The following is a 22,006-nucleotide window of genomic DNA, read 5'->3' on the forward strand; positions in this document are numbered from 1 at the left end:
TCTTATCACTGAGTGAGGAATCAACTCTTTATTGTCAAAAGTACACTTACAAGTTAGGAAAATGCATGTCTATTCATAAACACACGTTTTCATTGATGTTTTTTTCCTGTGAAAATGGATATTATATGGGATGTGATTCACAAATGGAATCAAACCAAGAAATAATACATTAAATGAACATATATTCATTAGACAGTTTGGCACCTGCAATTCTAGCCAATAATATTCTGCCAGTAGGGATTAGATCAAGCAAGGGTAGTGATTGCGGCAGGATCTACAATTTTTCAGGGCTATGACTTACTCACCCTTACGTTTCCAGGCTCATAGATCCTAAAATAGTCACATAGAAAGGACTTAATACTAATTCCCAGGGTGGGGGTGGGGAATAAGCAAGAAAGGATAAGAAGCAACAGCTTGGGGACATTTACATTTGCCAATGGATAAGGACATGAGTCACCTGGGATTTCCCCCATAATTTAAGTGCAGGATGAAAAGCAGCCATGTGAGAAAACAGAGGTTTCAATGTGTGTTACATCCTGCATGGTTCAGTACAAATGGAGAGCTGCAGTTTAGTAAAAGGATTCCCCCTTCCTATCTCCTTTTCCATGAACTAGATTTCTCAGAAGCCATTTGAAATCCGTTTAGCATCCAGCAGTCCCAGAAATTTCCCCCATGGGCTAACCTTCAAAAAAGCTCATGCATTTGCCTCCAAGGAAGACCACCAATTGCTATTTATATAAAAGGCAGGCAGAAATGCAAGGCAATGACAAAACTAATACTGAAAGAAAAAGAGCAACAAAAGCTAGCAACCGCCTATGGTTATTGTTAGCGGGGGAGAGAGAAATGCTCTCTTAAGTGAGGCTTTTATTCCCCAGCCCTTAAGATGACAACAAACAAGATTTGGGGCAGAAGCAGCTCCATAAGTATTATTTATCTTAGCACATTGTTTTCACCCCATCATCATATAGAATAGTGTCATTAATAGGTCAGGAAGCGAAGAAGGCCTAAAGTAGCCTGTTCTGTTTTCGACTTGGTTCTGATGAGGACTGTAGACCAGGAGTAGGCAACCTAAGGCCTGGGGGCCAAATCCGGCCCAATCGCCTTCTAAATCCAGCCCGCGGATGGTCCGAGAATCAGCATGTTTTTACATGAGTAGAATGTGTTATTTAAAATGCATCTCTGGTTTATTTGTATAGTTCGGCCCCCCACAAGCTCTGAGGGACAGTGGACCGGCCGTCTGCTGGAAAAGTTTGCTGGCCCCTGCTGTAGACCATTCTGCACAGAATAAAAACTACACAGTGAACTTCTGTGTTTACATGGGTATTATTCACTGAAGCAAGAATAGGGGAAATGAACATGAATGTGGTGAACTTAGAGCTTACATAAGGGGACAACGGGAGGGAGAGAAAACAGGGGAAAAGAGGGAAGGAGGCTTGTAAAGTCTGGGGCAGTAGACTGCTTAAGAGTCAGGAACATAAATAAACAAACCCTGGAGGTTTTTAAAGCAGAGGTTGGGGTGGTCATCTGTCATGGATGCTTTCCTGCAATGCAGGGGGTGGACTAGATGACCCTTGGGTTCCTCCCAACTCTACAATTCTATGATTCTACGGCTGTGCTTGCTGATAAAAGAAGCCTTGACCTTGAAATGTAGATGGAATCACTAGGTGGCTCTGAACAGAAGAGGCATGCTGAATTTCTGACTGTATTTGGGACCACAAAGAAGGGAGGAAGCTTCACAGACAGATTGCTCCGTAATTCCAATAATAAATCCCTTGCCACTATTTTGTACCTAGCTCTAAATTTGGGATCAAGTAAGCAAAGCAAAACAGTAGACTCTGCCAAGCCTGAATTCTGCTCAATACTGCTTTACACAATAGTAATATTCACTGGCAAAACTAGTGTTCCACCAATAACAGTTGACAAAGGATAATCTGAAAATCGTACTCTTTTTGAAAGGAATACTTTCAAGCAGAAAACCGGTTCAGTGTGACAGCCTAAAAGCCAACAAGGAAACAGAAGGGAAAACTAACCCAAAGCTTCTCTGCTTAATTTAAGGCGGCAATCCTATGCACGTTTACTTGGAAATTAAGCCTCATGGAACTCAGTGGGTCTCAGCGCATTAAAAAGAAGTGGGGAGGACTGCAAGTTGATATGCAGCCTTAAACAATCACTACACCAAAATCCTACGCTGCTACTTTCCCCCAGCCTCCCCAGCCTACTTTTCACACTGTGGCTGAAGGAGACAGGAAGAGAGGAAGGCTGAAGCATGCAAGAGAAACCAGCCTTCCTACAGAGATGGGGAAAATAATGGAAGGAGGAGCCCTCTCTTTGGAAGGCGTTTTCTCTACATACCATGTTGACTGCATCTTGATCAAAGGGGTTCCACTCTATGTTCTGGGGATAGTGAGCCAAGACTTTGGACTTGAAAGTTCTTCTTAAGGGGCTCTGGTCAAAGTTTTCTCCTGTAACAAATAAAAAAAAAAAAAGCCACAATAGTTACAACAACTGGTTTGCAATACATCTGGCCCGCTCAACATCTGATCAAAGAAGAAAATACAGAGGGAAAGGACATGTATGTTTTTACTTCATCGGCTTTTAGAAAAGGAAGGTCTAAAGGACGTGCACAAGATGCATTCAGCCGTTTCTTCCTTCAGTTAACTTGGTTCTGTAATTTGAACTGATATGGGTGCATTTTAAAGCTACTAAAAGCAGTGCTGAAAACTCACAATCATCATTAGGGCCTGCTGTAGAATGGCTGTGAGCCAAACTGGCAACTTAATACTCTTGCCCAAGTTTAATGTATTCAGTCTAATCTCCGGGATAGTGGCGAAAAGATCAGCGGAAGAAGGGCGACACATGAACTTGCATGGTACAGTGGTGCCTCGCAAGACGAAAAGAATCCGTTCCGCGAGTCTCTTCGTCTAGCGGTTTTTCGTCTTGCGAAGCAAGCCCATTGACGGCTTAGCGGATTAGCGCTATTAGTGGTTTAGCGGCTTTTAGCGGCTTTTCGGCTTAGCAGATAAGCGGCTTAGAAAAAAGGGGGGAAAGGAAAAAAAACCCGCAGGAACTCGCAAGACATTTTTGTCTTGTGAAGCAAGCCCATAGGAAATTCGTTTTGCAAAGCACCTCCAAAACGGAAAACTCTTTCGTCTAGCGAGTTTTCCGTCTTGCGAGGCATTCGTCTTGCGGGCCACCACTGTATACGACAGTGTCTGCAATAAGAAACAAATGTGGAAAAATGTGATCCAAGGATCAGCTCCCCATCACCAAGGGAGGAATGCTCATGTTTGTCTACTTAAGAAAAAGCTGGTAGAAAGGTCCACTGAGGCACTCCAAAAAACTCCTGCTCAATGAGACCTATAAGTTTCAGCATCTCTACAAAGGGCCAAAACAGACACCATGTTAACTGCATCTATGCAGTGACCATGCAGCACTGTTGTTTTTAATGCAGAAAAGTATCAGGGAAAGGGGTTGAAAAGTATTAGGATCCTAACAAGCAGCCAAGGTGATTTAAACCCAGGAAATGCCCCATTGGCACCATTAGGGAGGAAAGCATTGAATTCTCTCTAGCCGCTTGGTAGGACTGTGATAATTATCAGCCCACCACAAGCAGATGCTATTTGCACTTCTGAAAACCTCCACGTTGAACACTTTAATGCCTAACAGGTATGGCGTCACCAGAGTTCTCTAGCAGAAAGTGCAACTGAATAGAAGTTGCATAAGGAGACCACAGCTCATCTCAACCGGGCTTGCACAGGAGACTTGCCTATGGTGGTGTGCTTTATGCCACCTGCTTCACGTGGCAAAATATCTCAGGCTGGCCCTAGACAGTGATAGCACCAAACCTCAGGAGATGGGAACTTCAGAAAGGAAAAGTGAACCCACTACGTTCTTCTTGGCTGAGAAACAAGGCAAAGGGCATTCAATTAAGCACCATCCGTTTCAATGCTGGCCCCTCATTCCCCACCCACCCCAAAAGTATAGCACAATATCCAGTAGTAGTAGTAGTAGTAGTAGTAGTAGTAGCAGTAGTGGTAGTAGTAGTAATAATAATAATAATAGTAATAATAGTAATAATAGTAATAATAATAATAATAATGATGATGTTTATACCTTGCCAATCTGGCTTGGTTTCCCCAGCCACTCTAGGGGCTTACAACATATATAAAAACATAGTAAAACATCAAACATTAAAAACTTCCCAATACAGGGCTGCCTTCAGATGTCTTCTAAAAGTTGTGTAATTCTTTATCTCCTTGACATCTGAAGTAAGGGTGTTCCACAGGGAGGGTACCACTACCAAGAAGACCCTCTGCCTGATTCCCTGTAACTTCGCTTCTCTCAGTGAGAGAACCATCAGAAGACCCTTGGAGGAGGACCTCCGTGTCCGGGCTGAGTGATGGGGGTGGAGATGCTCCTTCAGGTATACTGGACAGAGGCCATTGACGGCTTTAAAGGTCAGCACCAACAGAAACGTACTGGGAGCCAGTGAAGATCCTTCAGGACCGGTGTTATATGGTCCTGGTGGATCCCCCCTCTCTGCTGGTGGAACAGATTTCTACTGTGCAACGGAGCTTACCCTTCCTCTGCTTTAAAGGGTTGGGTTGATGGCAAGACCCTAAATTAACTTCTGTGCCCAGTCCCAGCTGCCTGGGGCTGATGGGAATTGGGAGTCCCACAACGTCTGCAGGTTCCCCATCTCCAAGAGCTGCTGGTTCCCCATCCCTACTATAAAATGCTAGATAGAAAACAATGAATACTTGTTATCACCTACAAGAAAGATACTACAGTAGGTTCTGTTGGGGTAGTTCCACATTTCTTCAGGAGTACCTAAGTCTATCTCAGAATCCTCATGCATCATAAAAACTACATAAAAAATGCACCTTAGACATAAGGCATACTCAAGCCCCATAGCTCATGTGGCTAAACTTCAGCTCCCCAGAAGCTGTTATCACTCCAACTCCCATCAGCCCCAGCCAATATGGCCAATGGGAAGGGAAGAGGGGAACTGTAGTCTAGCAACTTCTAGTAAACCATACCTGCCCTTAGAAAATGGCTTGTCGTTAACTGCTGAACTTCTCACTCAACTCAGCAAGGTACAATCTGCTGGTGTTAGGATCATTTTGAAACTTTACACAGAAGCAAACCAATGTTTATCCTGTAATACACTTGTGCCAGGGGAAGACTGTAATATAATATATTATAATAATTTATTATTTATACCCCGCCCATCTGGCTGGGTTTCCCCAGCCACTCTGGGCAGCTCCCAAGAGAATATTAAAAACATGATAAAACAGCTTCCCATCTAGCAAAGATGTACAATAAACACATCTCCAGCTATGAGTCTCATCAAATTCACCACTTTCATTTTTTCAGCAATATATCTGTTTAGGATATACACCTAAAAGATTAATATAGTAAACATATTTTAAGACTCATAAAAGCCATTCTCAGTTTGTTATTTTCACAGAACATATACACCTCAACACATTTACATACATTTTCCTGTCTCTGCTTTAAATTGGACAAAAATGTTCTGCTCATTTTTTGCTTTTTAGAAAAAATAATAGCTACTAACACAAAAAGATGCAATGTGTAGTAAGGCCCAGTTTGGAAAAGCAATTGCAAAAGAGGACTAAATACAACACAACACAGAGAAATACACATGTGTATACAGGCTGCCAATCAAAGGACTGAAAACGCTGCAACGAATGGTGCAGATTACTACTTGTTGTAGAGTAACACTGTATAGTTATGTAGACTTATCTGCTTGGTGCATATGTTGTGGTGTACTGCAGCCAGTGCTTTGAAGTTTGGAAAACTCATATGAGAATTGGAGCAAGCATTGCTCCACCACCTTCATAGCAATAAATATGGATCTTGGTGTCTAATATATAATTGTAGGTTTTTCTGGGTATTTGAGACATGCACATTTTGAAATTTTAAAGATTAAAAAAAATTCATTTTGCTGGATAACTGTATCACTGGAATTAATTACTTTCTCAGCTGAAAAAAATTATAATCCACAAAGCCAAACACTGAGAAGAGTTCCAGTAGTTCTACTTTTGCTTACTTTGGACTGCAAAAATAAAGACGTTTTCAAGCACCTGCAAAGGTGAAGAATGCATGTCTTGGGGGTGTCATAAGTTAATAATTATAATATTAACTTACCAATTGCACTGGCTCAGTAACTTATTTTAATTCACATTTGGCAAGATGCAGGAAATGAAAAACTATTTGTCAAAAGTAAGTCTGAGTGCACTCATTGGGACTACCTGGCTAGATAACTGTGCACAGGATTGCAGCCATGCACTCCAACTCATATTCTGAAATACAGAAAATGGTGCAATTTATTTGCTTTCTAAGCCTTTGTAAATATTGCTGTGTCCCACTCACACTCATTCTAAAATCCCATAATAGGCAGCATTATGGCAGTAAGCCTTTACGTCCTAATTCAAGAGAGAACTACTATAATAAATTACCATGGCAGTGGCACTCTGAGTGATATGCAAACTAATGGGAACTGCAGAGCATAAAACAATAAGAGGATTTCACCCAACGCAGACCTGCAACAGGGCTAGAAATTATTGAAGAAATAATAATGGGTGTGATGCAATAAAGTTGTATTTTATTAATCTGTTGCCATTTTTTCCTCTTGTGAATTTATGAAGATAAAGCTGAAGCAAAAACTCTACTAAAAAGGAGACTCCAGAAAACAGAACTGTGAATGTCTGACAATATATATAATACAGTATTTTTTATTACAAGCTCTCTGTGTTGTGGATTCTCCGATTTAGAAGTTTCAAATGTTGTAAAATTAGACTAACAATAAGGGTAAATACTGGCTTACTAGTGTAACATTTCATTTTTTTGAGTGTCCTTTAAAGTTTCATCCAGAATTAATGGAGATTTGCACACATTACTATGGTCCAAGTCCAACACTTTTAGGCACTGTGCTACACTGGCTTTCAAGTCAGATTTCATTGTTAAAGTTAAGACTTTCTTAAATGCAACATACTTGTTACTGTTAGTCAGTATCCACCTTCTGAGTTATTCTTCCATGCATTAAGGACACATGGAGCGGGGAGCCTTCATGTCCTGGCTCCAGTGTCCTCGTGGGACCCACCCTGACCATCACATGCGAAGCAAAAGGTCTGGAGGAGAAAGTGACCCATGTTTGCCTGAGCACACAAACATAGGCTTCTCTGTGTGCTCAGGAACCAACGTGGAAGAACCTCTTTGCTTTCAGCTGAATGTGCATATACTGTATTCAGGGGGCTGGTGGGCAGCAACTTTGTGCAAAATACTGCAAGATCATCATTTATTTAGAGACTCTGATGCCAATATGAAAGTTTTGTATGTGCAGGGGGTATGAAAAGAACAATATGTCCTATGTGCACATCAGGCTCCTCTTTTGTGCATAGTGAGCATTGCCCAAGACCCTGTCTTTTGGGCCAGCCATTGTCTTCTAGCCTAAGCTACCTCACAGGGTTGTTTGGAGGATAAAATGAGAAGGGAGAGAACCAGGTATACTATCTCAAGCTCCTTGGAGGAAAGACAGGATGTAAATGCAAGAATGAACAAAATAAACCTTTATAATTAGCTAAATCCTTGTCTGCCTGCAAAATCTAGGGCAATTTAGGCTTACAAACGTGTAACTAAATGTTATGGATGCTGCTGTTAAATTAGCACCTCTCTGTTTTATATGGAGAGCTAAGTGGTCTCCATTAAGCTGTAAATTAAAGTTGCATCATATAGTGTTCTTAGATAAGTAGCCAACAGTGCTTCAAGAATATTGCAGACAATATATTTATCAGGATTAAAATATGCTTAACATTAAAATATTTCACTTTTCCCAAAAACAAATGGGTTTGAAAATCTACTGGGAACCTGGACATTGGGAGTATTTGAAATGCATAATCAGTGCAGGAATAGGATGCCGATTAAAAGCAGCAAACCCTTCTAGTCCACTTATCAGACTCCAACACTCTCAGTTATAGCTAGTTACGAATTCTGTTGAAGTACCTTTGCCACATATAAGATGTTTTTATAGCTCTGCCTGCCTTAGGGAGATTCTACAGGACTTGTATGTCATGTCAGCCATCTCTGTCAGCTGACAATTCTAATTAAATTGGTTCAGCAATTTAAAAACTTTAAGTTAAGAACTTAATTCGTTCTGGATGTCCGTTCTTAACCTGAAACTGTTCTTATCCTGAAGCACCACTTTAGCTAATGGGGCCTCCTGCTGTTGCCGCTCCGCTGGAGCCCGATTTCTGTTCTCATCCTGAAGCAAAGTTCTTAACCTGAGGTAATATTTCTGGGTTAGCGGAGTCTGTAATCTGAAGCATATGTAACCTGAAGCGTATGTAACCTGAGGTACCACTGTACTTTCTCTCAATGGATTTACCCTTTCACTACCCTAAACTTTTGGGCTACATAAAAGCACAGAAAAGAGTATTCAGTGGAGGCCTAGACAAACCAAGTTCTCTCATTTTTTCATGACAGTGCTCTCCACTCACTTTGTCTGTATCTTATTGCAAATATCCGGATAACCAGCTTTATCGTTTCTTCTTGTGAGTGTAACATTATATGCCAACCTTAGTTTGGCTTAGTTTAGTTTTCCATGTGTTTGTTTTACGGAAGTTCTATTTTGTTATTTGGGTTATATGGATAAAATTTAAATAAGATTTAAACAAGGAAGAAGAAAAGGAACAAATCATGATTTGCTGTTATGAGAATGAATCGCAGCTCTCGCATCCTTTCCTCTTTCACTTACAATAAGTGGAGATCAGAAACATCTGACTAGCTCCATTCCTCCCTCCCCCCCCCAATACTAACAGCTGAAACAGCTAGAAAGCATGACTCCTATCACACACACTGAAAATGTGGCTCTGCAAATCTGCCTGGAAGTGATAGGCTATGATGACATGCTGCCAGTTTTAGGATGATTCTACAGGGGGGAACATGGCTGCCTCCAGAAAACCATGGGGCAGCCATGTTTCCATGTTTGCCCTCAGACCTGCTCACATGGTATTTGGCAGATGTGTTGATTCTGAAGCAGACCACATATCTGACCTACGGTCTAGTCTGGTTATTGCTAATTAGTATTTACAATTTTTTTAAAAAAGGAAATACGGCAAGTTTTTTTAATACAGCATATAATTTTGCATTGTTTGCTGCCTTGGAAACAATACTGTTTTATAGATGTCATCAGCGCAGGACTTTGGGATGGGGTTGGGGAGACTTCCAGGGTCCCACTTGGCAGAATGGGCAAGAGGTTACTCAAACACAACAGGGCTGGCTTAGTGCAGTAATAGACGAGACCACCAAAAGGGGGCAGGTGGAAGAAAGTCTGGAGTCTAAAGTTATTACTGCAGACCATTCCTTAGGAACTGTTAGAACGTGAGAGCAATTTCCTTCTCCCGCGGTTTCCCCCCAGTAGCTGGCATGCCAAAGCATGCCATCTCTGTTCCAGAAGATAAAACATTATGCACCTGACATCCTCCCACAAGAACTTGCCTATAAACTCAGGTGCTTGCCTAAAGGGCTCTTTTCCAGATTCCACTACTGTCAGCGAGGCAGGTGGCAACTGGAGATGTGACCTTTCCTTTGATGGTGCCCCAAGTTTTACAACTCTTCGCCTGGAGAGGTACACCTGGTATCAAAATTTTTGGTACCAGAATTTTGGGGGGTGGGGAATCTTGATTCAATTTCTATCTAGTCAGGCAACTGTTGTTCTGCTAGCATGGATGCTGCTCTTAATTCAATGCTGTTTCCAGTTTTTTGCAATGAAAGCCACTCTGGGAACTTGGGTTGAAGGTAGGAGGACAGTATTAAAGCAAAACAAACTTGTTATGACCTTTCACAGGAAATCCTAAAAATTATTCAGGGTAGCTGTAGGGGACATTTCCAGACCAAAGAAACAGATTGTCTTCTTCTGGCATATAACCACATCTGCCATACAGGGTGGTGGGAGAGGAAATAATAGATTTATTGATTATTGATTACAAGGAATCAATCAAGATCAAACCAATCAAAGGAAGAGTATTCAATTGAATTTAAAGTGCAAGATGGATGTGATTACAGGGAATCTGGAGATTAAATTAGTAAGCATCCGCCATCTTTTTTTTTTTTTACCTGATGTTCTGTTTGCAGTATCTGAGCTCCTGCCATGACGATCGGCTTCTAGCCACTGGTATAAGACTACATAACACAACAGAAACAAAAAGCACGTATGAACAAAATGAATAGAAAGTGCAGACACACACAAAAACATGGTTAAGAAAAGGAGACATGCACCATGAAGTAGCAATATTTCCTTCCACTGCTTCTGACAGAAAGCAAAAGAATGGAACAATGCATGTTAAGATGGACAGACACACACACGTGCGCGCACACACACACACACACACACACATATCCACACAAAGCTCAGCCCACCAGGAAAGTCTCCTGCAGGAACCCAATTGAGACAAACAATAGGTGTTTTTTTTTAATGTGCTCAATCATTTCAAATTTTTGCTGCTTTTCCAAATGGGCTGTGCATTGTCTGTGATAGTAAACAGCAATGAAACACACTAGGGGGTAGTTCAGATATCACTGCCTCCACACGAGCATCAATGAAGGGGAAGCATTCTATAAAGTTTAAGCAAGTGATCCTTAATCTGTGTTCTAAGAGGCTACAGTGCAGTACAGTACAGTTTAGAAGTTAATGCTAGAAGTATGTCAGAAGCCAACCATGAGGCACTGATTCTCCATCCCTACCAATGTATGGAATAGTGACATCATCTACAGCAGGGATAGGAAGCCTGCGGTCCTCCAAATGTTGCCGGACTACAATTCCCATCACCACTGGCCCTGCTGGCTGAGGATGATGGGAGATGTAGTCCAACAACACGTGGCAGGCTGCACGCTCTCTATGCCTGGACTAAAGGAACACCTACTATGAGAAAGGTACTATGGCGATCAAACTACCATGTAGTGGCCAAAAATACCCTGGGAATATTTACGTACAGCATTTGGCCAGCACATGGGAAAGCCATTTCAGGATTGAGTGCCCAGGTGTTTTTGGAGCACAACTCTAATCATCCATGAATATTTCCCATGTTGGCTAGACCTGGTGGGAGCTGGAGTCTGGAAATCTAAAGGTTCCCTGACCTTGTGAGAAAATAAGGAAGTGCAAGGATTCCCCAAGGCAGCATTCCCTGCAGCCCCAAATGTGTGGAGGGTGGGATACGGTTCTCCATCCCTGGGCCCTGAATGACAGGGTTAAACAGAAGGGCTGGATACCAGGAGGCAGTATTAATTGGGCGATCTCAAAACTGCAAGGAGGATGCCTGCCTATTGTTCTGGAAGCTGGCGACTGGATGGTGCTTGGAAGTAAGTATTAAAAGCAACACTCTCAACATGAATGGGTTGCCACCATGGGCAATGCCAACACCTGAACTGCCCCATCTACAAACAAAATATGAGATGTTAAAATCAGCAATGAAAAGGAATTAGTATTTTAGAACAAGGAAAGCTTCTACACGTAATGCCATTCTCTCTCTCCCTTTTTGGTATTTATTCAATTTTTCAATAACAAGAAACCAAAGAAAACATAATCACATGGCTGACAGGCAGGGATTATGGGAGTTGGGCTCCTGGTTTCTCATCCCCGCCATATACAATGTGAGGCTAGTTGGACCAATTGCACGATTCCATACAGGCCATCTTTACATGAAAATTGAGTAATCTGAGAACCTGAGGTTTCCATTTGGTAAAAAAGGTTTCTTGTTCGCAACAGCAGCAAAAAGCCGTAGACATGAAAATTTGAGGGCAAAGCCTAGCAAAACCTGAGAAAACAGAGCATTATATTTTCCGTGGTCAGGGACAGAGCTTCAACACCTAATGCAGCATTTTGCTTCTCGCCACAACTGGCAGAAACAAAATGCACTACCTGTACTAAAGATGTGGGTTAAGCTAGGAGAAATATGCCTAACTTTAGACACATTGCAAACTCCACCTCTCTTTGCTATACGATTTGGGTTTACTATGGTCCTAAGTTCTGACAGAAATTTATGCAGCCCACGAGATTTGCACATCTTTGCAGCAACCTGAAACCACCTGCTTAGAATGGATGGGAGGGTGGGTGTCTGAATCTCGCATCCAATGAAATGTTTCAGTGGTACTTAGTGGGCAAATAGGCAACCCTTTTTAAAATAAATTGTCCCTTTCCTTCAGAATTATAAAAAAATACTCCTTGATTTGATTTTGTAATATGAACACTTAAAATTTAAAGGTCAAGTTTATTGGCTAAGCCAGACTAAGCATTTCGGCAGCCCTCTTTAATCCACTTCATGTTTTTAAAACTAGAGATCATCTGCTCTGCAAAAAAGACGGAAAAGTGAGAGAGAGACAAAACAGGTTGAACACTTAGAAGTGTCAACCTGCACTGCTGATGGAAATGAATACACGAGCAGTATACTAATGGTGCTATAACGACAGACAAAAATGGTTGTGTTTATATGGCCTCCGAGATCTCATTACCGCAAGCCATTCCTCTTTGATTAGCTTCTACACAGAACTGAGGCATGCACAGGCAAGACCTACAAATACACTTAGGAACAAGACACCCAAATATTTTCAAATAAAGCTCCTCCATTCATTCCCCAAGAGCTCAGTTATATCAAATGTTGGTCTACTGGGCTTATAAATAAGGGGCTGCCCCATTTTGCTATGAAGTATTCATGCACTTAACGCAAGGAGTTCGCTGTGATTGCTTGAGTCTACAAGTTATGCAAATCCCTGAAGTAAACTGATCAGCAAGACCCATTAAAATGAATATTAATTCACGGAGTACAATAAAACTCTTCATATTTTGATTCACTGGGTCTATAACACAATTCACAGAGCACATGAAATCCTTTTCAAATTACTCTCCGTGTGTGTGTTTTGTCTCCAGCAGAGAATAATTTGACTGCTTTAAACAACAGCTTTTCAAAAATACAATATGAGAAGAGCGTTTTATTCTAGACTTCCTTCCCCTCCTCCACCTTCTGACCTCAATTGAAGGATCTCCACTGTCTGCCTGGAGAGTAACGTTATACCAACCAAGAGCTTTGGTTTCTTAATATAGCTACACATCCAAATGCCAGCAGAATAACAAAGACATTCAAGGGGGGGCGGGGCGGTGTTGCAATCTGAAAGGTAGACCAAACCTTAAGATTCCAGCTGAACAATATTCAAGTGAAAGCCACACACAAGCACAAACAACACGGCTGCTTGCAGAATAGAGACCCAACATACATAAACTGTGCTTTGCCTTGAGGAACTAAAAGCTCAATTACAGTTCGTATCATATGCACAATTTTCAGAGCTACGATCACTTCCACTTCATGCATATATCGGCTTCAACGCCCCACCCCCCACTGCATTTCGACTGCTAGCTGCAAGCTATTTTATAATACTCTTGGCACATGCAAGGCTTATACCAAAAGGCACCAGTAAGCAGGTGCAGAACTGGCATTTTCAGAATTCTAAGCATGGGAGAGAGCAATTTTCTTTTCGCCCCCAGCCTCTCTTTTCTCCACGCCAAACACGCATGGAATTGAGACATTTCCTTTCTGTTGCCTCTCTGTCCTAGCATTCTAAGCATAGGATTGCTAACGTTTTATTTAAGGCACACCCACGGAGTGAAGCTTCGATACAGCACACATACCCATTAAAAGAGACAGCACTGTCACCCTTGCAAGAAGGCAAGTTCGTGAGGGATGATCACCTGGAACAACCCAAAGTTAATCTTATTATCTTGTATCATAGGAAACAAGGAATGGACATAGGCAGGCTGCCTTAAACCAGACCAAACTGTTGGTCCATTTAGCGCAATATTGTCTACACTGACTGGCAGCAGCGCTCCAGGGTTTCAGGCAGAATCTGATACTGGGGGTTGAACTTGCAGCCTTCTGCATGCAAAGCAGATGCTCCCCCACCAAGCTACAGCCCTCCCCCACCCCTACCTAGAATTGCCAAGTAATGAACCTGCAATCTTTCGCATGCACAGTTAATTCAGAAGAACTATACGGCTATGAGTCAACAGCAGGGTTTAATTTCATTTAACTGATTGTCTTTGTTGACATGAACCATAAAATTGCAGCACAGGCCATTTCTGGACGGCTGCCATAAATCCATTCAAAATGTTTCCAGACTGTTAATGCTCACAGTGGTGGCGTTTTTATCACCGCCACCTCCAAGTGGAGATTTTTCCAATCCAGGAATGACACTAGCTTTTATGAGGCTGCCATCAACACATCTCCTCTGGCTGACCTATGACCTAATCCCCCAAAGCCTGATTCTGCTTTCCTCCTGGGGGGCTCAGCGTGATCACATCTGGTTCCCCTCGTTATCTTCACAGTAAGGCAAGAGGTACCGTATTTTTCCCTCTATAACACGCAGATTTTTTCTCCTAAAAAGGAAGGGGAAATGTCTGTGCGTGTTATAGAGCGAATGTGTGGTCCCTGGAGCCGAAAAAGCAGGCAAAAATCAAATCGCGCGTCTCCTAGAAGGGAAACTTGAAAAGAGGAAGTGGCTGCTTTCCTGCATTCTGCCTCAGGGTCTTACTGCCCACCCTCCTCTGTTTCGTTGCTGTGTTTGCTCAAACGGAACAAAGAGCAGGGAAAGCCCCTCCCCTCCAGGCAAGCAGAGGGGAATTCCTCTCTGTGCTCGGGTGCTGCTGGGGGAGAGAGAGGGGGGAGGGGGAGGGAGAGGGGGAGGGAGAGAGAGAGAGAGAGATGGCTGGCTTGGGTGGGGGGAAACTTTTGCCTTTCTTTCCTCCCTCCGTTAAATCCCTCTCCTGCATTCTTAGCCAGCTGCTTCTCTGCACACCCCTCTTTGTTTTTCCTTCGCTCCCCACTTAAAATGTGGTTACAAAGCATAGATCCACATGGATCCTCAGGATCTTTGCATTGGGTCACCCCAAATTCACCATCAGATCACATAGCATGTCCATGGCTACAGCCTGCCCCCCCCAAATCACGCACCCACTGTTGCCTGGGGCTGCAATGGTGCAAAAACGTGGTTAAAAAGCATGGATCCACATGGATCCTCAGGATCTTTGCATTGGGTCACCCCAAATTCACCATCAGATCACATAGCATGTCCATGGCTACAGCCTGCACCAAAAAAAATCACGCACCCACTGTTGCCTGGGGCTGCAATGGTGCAAAAACGTGGTTAAAAAGCATGGATCCACAGGGATTCTCAGGATCTTTGCATTGGGTCATCCCAAATTCACCATCAGATCACATAGCATGTCCATGGCTACAGCCTGCACCAAAAAAATCACGCACCCACTGTTGCCTGGGGCTGCAATGGTGCAAAAACGTGGTTACAAAGCATGGATCCACAGGAATTCTCAGGATTTTTGCATTGGGTCACCCCAAATTCACCATCAGATCACATGTCTGTGGCCACAGCATGAAGCCCAAAAATGATACATCCACTGTTTCATTCAGAATGTTTTTCCCCTTGTTTTCCTCCTCTAAAAACGATGTGCGTGTTATGGTCAGGTGCGTGTTACAGAGCGAAAAATACGGTAGCTTGAGGCTGAGAAGGATCCCAACTCTGCCCGTGGTGACCTAATGAGCTTCGTAGCAGAGAATGGATCTGTAAACAGATCTCAAACATAAATGCAAGGTTTTGAAGTCCAGGTCCAGCACTGTTTCACAACACCGCCCACTGCCCCCCCCCCAAACCCTAATTCAGTGGTACCTCAGGTTAAGTACTTAATTTGTTCCGGAGATCCGTTCTTAACCTGAAACTGTTGTTAACCTGAAGCACCACTTTAGCTAATGGGGCCTCCTGCTGCCGCCGGGCTGCTGGACCATGATTTCTGTTTTTATCCTGAAGCAAAGTTCTTGACCTGAGGTAGTATTTCTGGGTTAGCGGAGTCTGTAACCTGAAGCGTATGTAACCCGAGGTACCACTGTATAACAGGCTTGAGAAACTTGCTTATATTGTCACACCCAATCTAGCCATATATTCTGTTTTCCGTTTATGACTAGACAAAAGCCACAGAGGAAATATGGAAGTGGGAGACAAAAGATGCTATTTATCACCATTGGTAATCCTAGCACCTACATGAGCAGTTCAGGTACATGATGTATAACACTCCTGAAAATGAAATGGTTTGGTGCTTAAAATTCTGCTACAGAAACATGTTAAATATGCTAAAACGTCATCCAATCTATGTTTGAGGAGGGAGGTTATAGTTACGGAGGCACTGTGCAGCTGTAGCATTGGCAAAGCTAACCATGGAGTGCTCTGTGGACTGACATGCTCCTTTCTCTTCCCCCCATCTTTCATTTTCACAGCTAACCATGGTCTACATTGCTGAGTTTGATAGCCCTAGTCAGCTCCAAACCACAGGCTGCAAGCAAGATGCAATGCGTACCTCTGAATAAAGCCACTTTTTCAGCCCAACGTGTTAGTGAATGCATTCAATAGTCAGAAAATACGTTTGTGGTTTCATAAACATGTCTGGGGGCTCCATTTAGAGGGCAAAAAGCTGGTTATAAAATATGGGAATAAAGCAGAAATAACTCTAGCATGAGGAACAAAGGAAGGTACCTAACACAGAGTCCATCTAGCTCAGCATTGTCCATTCTGACCGGCATTTCAAGCAGAGGACATTCCCAAGATGCTGGGAATCAAACCTGGGACTCTCCAAATGCAAAGCAGATGCTAACTGCTCATAGCTGTCAACCGTCCCTTATTTGGCGGGAAACTCCCTTATCCCAGCGCAGTGTCCTGCTGCTGTCCCTTACTGATGATTTTCCCTTAAATTTCCCAGGTTTCAAAGGAAGCAGCTCCTCTCCCTCCCTCCTTGCTGGCCAGGGAGGAGGGAGGCTCCAATTGTGTTGCTTGGCTGCGTTGCTCACCCAATAAGGAGTCTAAGAACGACTGGGGGGTGGAGCTTGCATGCCTTGTGCCAATCGGCCACGCTGCCTGGGGACTCACCTTTGCTCAGCGCTCCCCAGCAGAGAGGTGATGGTGGTTTTCCTTGCTGCACCCCCTTTGCCAGTTTGCTGCACTGTGGGAACCACCACTTGAGGCTTTTTGGGTGCTGGGCTGGCTGGGCTTTCTGCCTTTGGCTCGGGAGCTGGCCGACTAAAATCCCTTATTTTGGCTGCTGGTCCCTTATTTTCAAGGCTGCTAGTCTCTTATTTTCAAATCTGTAAGTTGACAGCTATGTAACTGCTGAGCTACAGCCCTTCCCCAAATGCTATCCAATCTCTGTGTGGAACAATCAAGCAGGATTGCAAAAGGCTTACAGCCTAGAGATGATCCCCCCCTCAAACACCAACACACCCTGTTTCTTAAGGCTACATTTCAAGAACCGTTTTTCCAAGGCAGTCACTGCTTATTGCAGCAGCCAGCATATCAATGTTTCCTACCCTCATTCGGCATGTCAGTTAAAATCAAGGGTGTGAGCTTAGGCATGACTGTCAAGCCCTTTCAACTCATCTAGGAAAAAATTCTCTTTAAAAGCAAAATCCTAGGAGATGTCAACAATGTAGTGGGGTGCAATATGTTTGGAGTTATGTATGTGATATTTTTTTTTTCAAATAATTAATAAAAAATATATTTTAAAAACCACCAATGTAGTGGGATACAAGAAACAAGAAACCAGGTTACTTCAGAGGTTACTTCCCACAAAGCCCATTCACACCTTCACCTGACATATCACAATGGGATATCATGAACTGTCTCGGATGTTTTTAGGGTGGCTTATTCATGGTTAATGAGTAGGTACCAGAAGTGAAGTGTTTGCAGCAAGGCTACTTACTTATTTGTTTATATCATTTAGTTAGTTATTTAAGGCACTTTTATCCTGCTTTTAAATACCAAACTCTTCCAAAGGAGCCTCACATAAAAAGAGAACGTGAAGCAACCAATTTACAAAGTGCCAGACAGATTAAAAATACGTTTGTTTTTCAATGATGTTTGTATCGTGCCTTGCTGTTTTTGGAAAAGCAACAACACCTCTCTCAATAAAGCAAACCAACATATACATTAAAAACCACCAGGAACAGCAAACCACTGTTATGGAGTGCCTCCACAAAATACTCTATAAAAAAATAGCCATGCCTTTTCAGCATAGCAAAGGGGAAGGGGCCTGGCGGGTCTCTCTGAAGAGGGCATTCTACAGCACGGAGGCACCATGACCAAAGTGGCCCTAAGCCAGGGGTCAGCAACCATTTCCAGCCGTGGGCCGGTCCACCGGCCCTCAGACCTTCTGGGGGGCTGGACTATATTTTGGGGAAAGAAATGAATGAATTCCTATGCCCCAGAAATAACCCAGAGATGCATTTTAAATAAAAGCACACATTCTACTCATGTAAAAACACCAGGCAGGCCCCACGAATAACCCAGAGATGCATTTTAAATAAAAGGACACATTCTATTCATGTAAAAACATGCTGATTCCCAGACCGTCCGCAGGCCAGATTGAGAAGGCGATTGGGCCGCATCTGGCCCATGGGCCTTAAGTTGCCTACCCCTGCCCTAAGCCATATGATGTCCTGCAATTGGGACGTGCAACAGAACCTGTAATCTTTAATATAACCTAGTATCAGATTATTTCGGGACCTTTCGTTTAGAATTCAGGGTTTCCCAACCTTGGGTCTCCAGCTGTTGTTGGACTACAACTCCCATCATCCCTAGCTAGCATGACCTGTGGTCAGGGATGATGGGAATCATAGTCCAAAAACAGCTGGAGACCCAAGTTTGGGAACCCTGGTTTAGATACCTCCAACTGCCAGAGACAGTAAACCTCTTGTACACGAGTTGTTCAGAATCAGAAGCAGAGAGAGGGCAACTGCATTAGGCCCTGCATGGCCACTGAGAAAACAGGATGCAGCCTAGACTGGCCTTTGGCTTGATCCAGCACAGCTTCTCTTTAGGACAAAGACTGCTGACAGGCGGACAACAAAGGGGCTAGCACTGGATTTAAGAACCCTTTCAACAACATGCTGGACCACAAAGAACTCTGCATAGGCAAGTGGTTGTTTTTTTAAAAAAGGTTACCACATATATACATGTGATTATTATCATTGTTATTATTATTTAGTGAACCTGCCACTTCTTACCCAAACAAGGTCTCTAAGCAACATATCTGCTTGCTCTTAAGAATGTTTTTTATTATAATGTATTTTAACACCACATGCAGGTCATAAAAATCCACCCAACAGCAGCACAACAAAATCTTGGGCAGCACAACTAGCAGCAAATAACATTGTTCTATTCAGTCAAGAACCTGAGAATAAAAAAGGTGAGTTTTTACCTGGCACTGAAAACATGCATGAGGCTACAGCGTTCAGCAAAGGGGGAGCCACAATTGAAAATTGCCCCCTCCCTTGTCATTCTCCTCCAAGCCTACTGGAGAAGGGTCTTAGATTCTGCACAACAGGAAGCTTGAAGGGGAAGACTGGTGGAAATCTAAACACCGTCTTCTGAAAGATGACAGTTCTGGGTTTAAACTGTCTGGGTATAGAACTGACTGCAGGGATTTGCCTGTTTGTTCCCTGAACGCATTTATGTGCACGCACAATACACATGGGGGAAGCCTCTAAAGCACTGTAAATATTTATCAGTTCCAACAACTGCCCTAGACTTTGCAGCTGTGATATATTTTTCCCCCCAGATCTGAAACTCTTTGTGTATTTTTAATACAAACTGAGCTGTCAAGTTTGGCTCGCTGCCAAGAAACCTAAATACAGACACTGTGAGCCATCTGCCCATCCTTTGGCTGCCTCCTGACAATTAAAGCCAAAACAGTAGTAGCTGCCCTATAAAATGACACGTTACTCCCAAGTCAGGGGCACAACACAATATGTTGTGCCTTCCCCAAGGAGCACAGAATGGCATATCACTAGGACAGCACATATTTGAAATATTGGTGAAATGACCCCCAAAATTCCCAAGACACATGGACCACTGCAATAAATGTTTATGAAGCAACTTGAAATCTGTAAAGGGCCTAAACAAACTCTTGAGTTCTATACACGCAAATAGTCCCTGATAAACAAACAGACCCTCAACCACAAGCAACAGCAAAATGCAGACTTATTAAAAACTAGAGAACTGCATTATCCTTGCAGGGCTGAATGCTCCCATTCCAACTCCAAAAATTCTACGATTACCCCAATCCTTACAAACTATCTTGTAAGGTAGGCACACTTTACCAACCTTGTACTGCGGGAGACAGGGATTCAACCTTGAGAACAGAGCGAGCTTTCCTACAGTCACAGGGCAAGTTCAGATCTCCCATTCGTCAGGAGATGGGGATTCCTTCACTCTTTCTTAGCCACTGTGTTGCACCAGCTTTCTATTACAGTGATTATCATTTGTGTTTCAAGGTAATGACTATAATCAGTGTGCTTATAAATAATGGTTGATAGCTACAGTAGCTACTTATGGTCAGGTAACCGGTGCACACAGCTGGTTGTCAGGCATACCATTACGTAGTGGTGCTGTGCCACGGCTAAAACAAAAACACACTTAAAGGGTCTGCACTCAATAATCAGGTTGTGCAAACAAATACAGCAGGCTGGAAAAGTTTGCGCTGTTCTGCTCATGTTTGGAACTTGAGAGGCCTCTTCAAAGAATTAAAAGAACATGTGGATAGTTCCGCTGGTATAGCATGAGACGCATAATCTCGGGGTCGTGGGTTCGAGGCCCACATTGGGCAACAAGATTCCTGTACTGCAGGGGGGTGGGCTAGATGACCCTTGTGGTCCCTTCCAACTCTACAGCTCTATGATTCTATGTATCACAGTGTTGTTCTACCTTGTATCATGCTCAGGCAGCTTAGCCACTTATCAGAGATGATGGGAACTGGAATCCAACAACCCCAAAAGCCCAAGTTTGAAGAAGACTCAGGCTGGTAAATTGAAGGGCAATGCTGAACTTAGCTATGAAGGCTAGATTCTATCAAAACGTAGATTACATGCAGCCATAAAACACCAGGCTTTTACAAGAGCAACATGCTGTAGCTTGGTGATATATTTCACGGATTGTAGGGGGGCGGAATAATATACAAAGAATCCCAAAGCCTCTACAAATTATGCAATCACATATCATAACTGTAAATCGGCTGCAAATACCATTGTTTGCAGAAGGCTTCAGGGTTCCAACGGGGAGGCCTCTCTGTGCTTTGTGTGACCAAATGCACCTCTCCTTTTAAACAAATCAATCCCTTCCTGTCACCAGACACCCCTGTTGCTGGAGCATCTCCCTTCCTTTCGCTAAATTGCTCTTTCAAAAGGAAAGGAAGTGAATGTCAATAGCTTGGTTCTGGGTCCGTGAACACCAGGCCCGGACCAGTTTACAGTCAGATTTGCTTCCAGTTAAGTACAGTATTGTTTAAAATGTCTAGCTTTGTGTCAAGTCTCATCTTCCTGGGTACATGCTGATTTAATGTCCAGATAAGCTAATGTGGTAGGCTCTAGAACAGCTGCCAACCTTCAAACATTTTGTGCAGTCTGAGTAGAAAAAATAAACACACGGCAACATGCAGATTTTGGCTGCACGTTTTTAAAAGAGCATTATAGAATGAATAATCCTAAGAAGAGTGTAAAAGTCTAGAAGTGAAAGCAAAAAAGAAGTCAAGATGGATGATAATAAGTCAGTGCTATAAGGCAGCTATATCAACCTGGCATCCTCCAGATGTTTTAAACCACAACTCCCATCAGCTGCTGGGAGCCATGGTCCAAACATCTGGAGGGTGCCAGGTTAGCAAACATTGCTTCACATGAAAACCATAAAAATATTGGTGCTTATGGAAGAAAGAAAAAGAGCAATGAACAGAAGCCAGTGTATCTGGTTCTTCCTTCCTAAGAGTAGAACCTGACATTTGTCCCTATTGAAATTTTGTCATTTTGTTAGTTTGGGCTCAGTCCTCCAATCCTGAATCCCAATTCTGTCTTCCACGTTTCGTGTCATCTGCAGATTAGACGAGCATCCCCAC

At 43.0% G+C, this 22,006-nt stretch overlaps 1 protein-coding gene across 6 annotated transcripts in view; it reads right to left on the reverse strand.

The window, feature by feature from the left end:
• The window catches only part of DENND5B (DENN domain containing 5B), a 94,971-nt gene that overhangs the window by 41,181 nt on the left and 31,784 nt on the right, over window positions 1-22,006 (reverse strand). For 4 of the 6 annotated variants that reach the window (XM_081878785.1, XM_081878788.1, XM_081878787.1 and 1 more), the window contains exons 2-3: window positions 10,138-10,203; window positions 2,353-2,462 (exon numbers count right to left, since the gene is read on the reverse strand). In XM_081878785.1, the coding sequence (XP_081734911.1) occupies window positions 2,353-2,462; window positions 10,138-10,203 (176 nt within the window). The remainder of the gene's footprint in view (window positions 1-2,352; window positions 2,463-10,137; window positions 10,204-22,006) is intronic. The other 2 variants (XM_081878786.1, XM_081878790.1) reach the window with 1 other exon arrangement.

Source organism: Podarcis erhardii (assembly GCF_964252035.2).
Source record: "Podarcis erhardii genome assembly, chromosome: 10".
Taxonomy (NCBI): domain Eukaryota; kingdom Metazoa; phylum Chordata; class Lepidosauria; order Squamata; family Lacertidae; genus Podarcis; species Podarcis erhardii.